Here is a 6,000-nt window from a genome sequence, read left to right on the forward strand (position 1 = left end):
GGATTTGTCTCCATTGCGTATGCCCTTTTGTACTGTTGGAGTTTTATAGACATATGTATGATATTCTTTGAAAAAAATAGTTAACAAAAAAATTAAATGAAAACTCATGGAATGAAACTTCCTACCCACTTTCCAAATTCCAGATCGAATACTTCCATATACCCTCTGCTTCCTTCTATAATTTTATCAACTTATTTCCCCTTTTGGATATCCCTATACTTCATTTCAATTCGATTAAAATAAACTTACATGCTCCAATTACAGATAGCATAGTCTAATTTTTACCATGGGACCTGAATACAAATTTTAACATACCTCCACCCCCACCAAACATAAGTTTATCCAGTTTCATTTATTGGGGCCTCTGAAGTCAGGCTGTGTGACTACAGAGAAAAACTACTCTGTGCTTCTCATTCCTCCTCTCATCACATGGTAATAATAATAATACGTAGCTCATAGAGTTGGTGTGAGAATTAAATGAATAATACACACAGCACTTAGAGCAGCTCCTGCTGCATAGCAAGCAGGCTGTACATACTGTTCTTATTCACTCAATAATCATTTGTGGAGGGGCTCTCAGGTACCAGATACTGTGCCAGGTGCTGGGCAGGGGCTGTGGTTGTTAATTTTGCTTCCCCCACACCTTGCACAATGCCTGTCACATCACGTGTCTTTAATAGAGAGTTGCTCAGTGGGGTTGTCCAAAGTCAATCTATGGATAAAATCAACCAGCCCTGATGTTCTGATTTCCAGTCTGGTACTGGAGATGTGATGGTGATGGCATTACAACCCAGTCTTAAAGCTTTTGAGCAATAGAAATGCTTAGACCTATGTCTTGAGGTAGAATGGGCCAATGAACAAAGGGGCCAAGTCTGGAACCCACACACTTGTCCTTCTTGTGTGTCAAGGAGGTGAGGTGGACCAGCAGAAGGAAAACAAAATCCCCTTGGGGCAAATCACCAGTTTTAACAGATGCGTCCCCCCTCGTGGAGGATGCTATGCAAGTGTGGGAGTAGGGGGAAATCTTGGTACCTTCTGCTCACTCTTGTTGTGAACCCAAAATTGCCCCCAAAATAAAGATTATTTTTAAAAATAAATACCATTGAGGGAATGGAAAATTCACCTTATTGGGGAGAGGGACATGTGGACTTTTGATCTTACAATTCTGACAGAATTAATTGGAAGGCAAGCTGATACAGATGGGAAGGAGAGTGGGTCCTGATTTGACATGAATAGAGCTTCTTGGCTGAGTAACTGTCATGGTTGACCTGTCCCCCTAGCAAAGCATTTCCCTCTGTGTTTAATCGGAATTTCACAAATGGGTGTATATTTAAAAATAAAAACACTAAAAATTTTGCACATGTTTCAAAGAAAACAGAAGGCAAGGAAGCCGGCCACTGATGGTTGGGTAGACACGCCCACGGGGCTGGGCTGCTTTTCACTAATTGGGGACCCCAAGCCTACATGGAGCGGTTGCCCCTACCGGGGCCATGGAGACACCCTGGGCCAGGCTGCCCAGCGGACAAGCAAGCACACAGATTTAAAACGTCCAGCCCACTGTCCAACCCCATCACTCCCGATAGTCACTAAGAACTATGCCCGAATGGTAAAGTCACAAGTGGGGTGCACCTGGCAAGGCTTGGCTCTCTCTGGGATGGCTTCAAGAGGTTCTATTTGGCTTTCTTTTTTTTTTTTTTTTAAGATTTTATATATTCATGAGAGACACAGAGAGAGAGAGAGAAAGAGAGAGAGAAAGAGAGAGAGGCAGAGACACAGGCAGAGGGAGAAGCAGGCTCCATGCAGGGAGCCTGACGCGGGACTCGATCCAGGGTCTCCAGGGTCACGTCCTGGGCTGCAGGCGGCGCTAAACCACTGGGCCCCCAGGGCTGCCCCCATTCGGCTTTCTGAGCCCTGAGCTCAATCATCCCTTCCCGGAGACCTCAGAAAACAAGAGCTATGGGTCTGCCTGGTTCCGAGGGAAACGCCAGTCAAGGAAGGGCGTCTTTATCTGGGAGTCTAGCAGAAGATAGATCCTGTGTGCAGCCTCTCCAGCATCCCTAGTGCGTCTCTGGGCTTTTCCTGGAAAAGTCATTAATGGATCTGCGGTCTTGAAAACCCCAAGTGCAAAACACCCAGAGCCTCAGGATTTCCCCCCTTCCCTAAGGCCGCTTCCACCCCAGGCTGCCTCCCCTAGTCTACGCAGCCTCCGGGCACTGCAACACTCCTCAGCGAGCCCACTTGAGTGGATGGAGAAGCCATTCACCTCTTGCACGGCTTTTTCTGTCTTGAACACCTTTTCCCACAGCCCTGATACTATTCACGGAGAACTGCAGCTCATCTTTGGAGGAGCACAAGCCAGAAGGACAAGAGCCGAGCGCAGCCCCAAATGCTGTGTGGCGTGTCTGGTGCCCCACTGGAGCTGCCTTGACCACTGACAGTTCCCAATTTGCATTTCCCACTTACTGTAACCAGCCCTGGACACCCGAAACCCCGGCCCTCCCCCTCTTGCTGCCTGGAGAGGTTCTCTTCCAGGAAAGCAGCCACCAGTTGACCACATAGTGGCCGCCGGCTGTTCTCAGCTGATGCCTAAGGTTTTCACTTCTACGCTCTCTTCCCACTACAGTCCTTCCTTGCATTGGACGGTGGCTCTGCTTTGTCCGCGCATGAGAGCATCCCCGTCAAGGGCAGGGATGGGGGAATCACCTTCTCCCCAGGCTCCGGCCCAGGCTCCAGCACCTTAGCCGGGTCTTTGCAGATGCAAACCCCACCGCTCACCCGGAGCCTTGGCCAGGACCTCCTGCCTGGAGGCTGGTCTGGGATGTGACAGTCCCTGTGACTTGAGGTGCCCGGGTTCCTCGGAAACCAGGGCTGGTGGGGCTGAGCCCTGGAGCTCAGGACCCGGCTCTGATCCCTCGTCTCTGAAAGAGCCAGGAGGAAGGCAGCGCCAAGCCCCGAGGCAAGGCAGTGCACCCCAGCCCTGCAGCTTGTCTGCACCCGTGGGCGCCCCTGGCTCCTGGCCGGACGGCAGCGCCCGCCTCCTCAAGCAGATGAGCACCTACCTGTCCCACAGCTCAGCTTGGACGCCAGGGCGAGGACCAGCAGGCAGCGCAGGGAGAGGAAGCCCCTGGAATCCATCGGCCAGGGAGACAGGGAAGGGGCCGGCAGAGGGCGAGACCCGGGTCGCGCAAGGGCGCTTGTCGCCTGCTGTGCAGCAGGAACCAGATGGCTTCCTGTGTCGCTGGGACTTTTTCTGCCTGAGTCTCACGGATTGCTCATCGGCTCTCAGCCTTTAAATCACTTGGCTGTTCCCGAGAAGTCCGAGTCAAATGTTCAGCCTGCTAAGGCCAGGAAAGGAGTGAGCAGCAGGCGCCTCCTCGCAGGCTGGGGGGCCCCCCCGCTTCCCCCACTCCCCCCACTCGGGCCGACTTGGATGACCGAGCTCTAAAGACTTCTTCTGTCTCGTGTCTGATCTGTCCCGTAACTCGGGAGACACCTCCACATGCGGTTGGGCCCTGATGCCCAAGCCACAGAAACAAGGGGGGCGGGGGCAGAAGCCCAGTTTCCCAGCTGGGCCCCTCACCCTAGGATTCCGTGAGCTCTGAGCTGTGCACCAAGAGGGCGCCTCTATTTGTGGGAGGAAGGGGCTAGAACTGGGAAGAAAAACCTGCACTTTTCCATGAGTTAAGCTGACAAAATGAAACACTGGAGGGGTGCCCAGGGGGGGCTCAGCGGTGGAGCGTCTGCCTTGGGCCCAGGGCGTGACCCCGCGGTCCCAGGATCGAGTCCCGCATTGGGCTCCCCGCAGGGAGTCTGCTTCTCCCTCTGCCTGTGTCTCTGCCTCTCTCCCTGTGCTCTCATGGCAAATAAAATTTAAAAACTAAACAAAACACAAAACACTGGAAAGATGCTCTTACCTGTGTTCAGGAAGGCCAGTCTCTTGTTTTTACTTTTATTTTTTTAAGATTTTTCAAAGATCCTAATCAGGGAGCCCAATGCGACACTCGATCCCAGGACCCAGGATCATGCCCTGAGCTGAAGGCGACGCTCAGCCACTGAGCCACCCAGGCATCCCTCATCTCTTGTTTTTAAAGTCCATTTTATTTTATTTTTTTAATTTAATTTTTTTATTGGAGTTCAATTTGCCAACATATAGCATAACACCCAGTGCTCATCCCTTGTCGAGTGCCCCCCTCAGTGCCATTTTAACAGATCAGAGGCATTCTCCAATGGGCCGCCCTGAGAAAATTAGCGTAACAAGAGCTCATGATTGGTGTGAATTTGTTCTTTATCCTCACTGTTTTTCTCCCTCCCTCATGTGACACCCAAGCATCTTCCCCACAATACTACCTGGTAAGTGTGCGGGAGCCAGTGTGTACCAACTTGTGAGAACCAAGTGTTAAAAGTTTTCAGGAATCTTGCAAGCTTGACGGTTGATAAACATTACCTTTATTAAAAATTTAAATTATATGAACTTACAATTAAATTATATTAAAACTAAGGGAATAAAAACTCGAAATTCATTACTTCCTAATTAGTTCACAACATTTTACTATTATCTATGCTCTTGAGGACATTTCCATCTATTGTATCTCTGTGGTGGAAATGATATACTAGATATCATATGGGCTGCGGCACTGCTCTTCCAACCCTGCATTCAATGACACCACGTTGGTAGCTTGAACTCAGCCAGGGTGGGAACATATATACCTTGGAAATTGGTAAGTGATGGAATCAGAGCTTTGGCTTAATGTTTTGTGGATTTTCTGAATGTAACAAAGTGATAAAGAAAAGGGAATGATTAAACTTAAAAGTGTACAGTTACAGTCATGACTGTAACCTTGATATGAATAGCATACAAAATAGGAGGAAGTAGTATTCCAGTATTCAGTGAAAAGTCATTGTCACTGATGAGCAAATGAGGTTGCAATATGATTCTTTGACATTGTACACTTCTTTAACTTAAAAAAAAAAAAAACACTGGCTATAAATAAGAATAGAGTGAAATATGTAAGGAGTTGAGAGAAAGGAAAAAGGAAACACTCCACTAACCTAGAATTCTGAATCCTGAGAAATTGAGAAATTATCTTTCAAAAGTGAAAGGGATATAAAAACTTTCTTGGACAAACAAAAGTTGAGGGAATGTGTTGCCAGTAGTTCTGGCTTCCAAGAAATGTTCAAAAAGGTCTTTAGTAAAAAAATAATAATAATATAGGTCAGAAACTCAGATCTACGTAAGGAAAGGAAAAGAATCAGAAAAGGAATAAGCAAAGATAAAATGAAAACTTAACCTTTTTAAATTCTTAATTGATTTACCAAATAACGCATTGTTCAAAATAATAATAGCAACAACGTATTCAATTATGTGTGCTTATGTATAGTTCATATATATATAGATGCTTATGTGTATATATGTATATACATGTTGCTGAATGCTTACATATAAGTGAAATGAATAGACAATGATACAAGGGATAAGAGAGAGGACTTAGGATTATTTTGTTATACGAGGTACTCACACTACCCACGAAGCAGTATAGTGTTATTTGAAAATGTGCTTGGATTAGTTATAAATGTATATTGCGAAACCTAGAGCAACCACTAAAAATATATAATGTACACAATAAGAAAGAAAATAAAATGCTCAATTAACCACAAAAGGCAGAAAATGAGTGAAAGACAATAATAGGAACAAAGAACAAGGGCAACAAATAGAAAACAGTAACAAATATGGCAAATATTATTCCAACAATATCAAGAATCATTTTGAATGTCAATGGTCTCAATGAACCCATTAAAAGAGATTGTCAGAGTGGCTCAAAAAAAGTGAGACCAGATTGGCTTCTGGTGGACAGCAGGACAAATAGATGAATCCACTATCATAACTGGAGACTTCAAAACCCCTCATCAGAAATAGACCCATTAGGCAAAAAATCAGTAAGAACACCATTGAATTCAACACCACCACCAAATAATCAGATATAACTGACACCTACAGACTAC

At 46.4% G+C, this 6,000-nt stretch overlaps 1 protein-coding gene across 2 annotated transcripts in view; it reads right to left on the reverse strand.

Annotated features, from left to right (window-relative positions):
- The window catches only part of SLAMF1 (signaling lymphocytic activation molecule family member 1), a 36,005-nt gene extending 32,427 nt beyond the window's left edge, over positions 1-3,578 (reverse strand). Inside the window, exon 1 of one of the 2 annotated variants that reach the window (XM_077886640.1) lies at positions 3,060-3,578. In XM_077886640.1, the coding sequence (XP_077742766.1) occupies positions 3,060-3,135 (76 nt within the window). In that variant the 5' untranslated portion in view covers positions 3,136-3,578. The remainder of the gene's footprint in view (positions 1-3,059) is intronic. The other variant, XM_077886639.1, reaches the window with a different exon arrangement.
- Between the last annotated feature and the right edge of the window lie 2,422 nt (positions 3,579-6,000).

Source organism: Canis aureus, chromosome 38, assembly GCF_053574225.1.
Source record: "Canis aureus isolate CA01 chromosome 38, VMU_Caureus_v.1.0, whole genome shotgun sequence".
Classification (NCBI taxonomy): domain Eukaryota; kingdom Metazoa; phylum Chordata; class Mammalia; order Carnivora; family Canidae; genus Canis; species Canis aureus.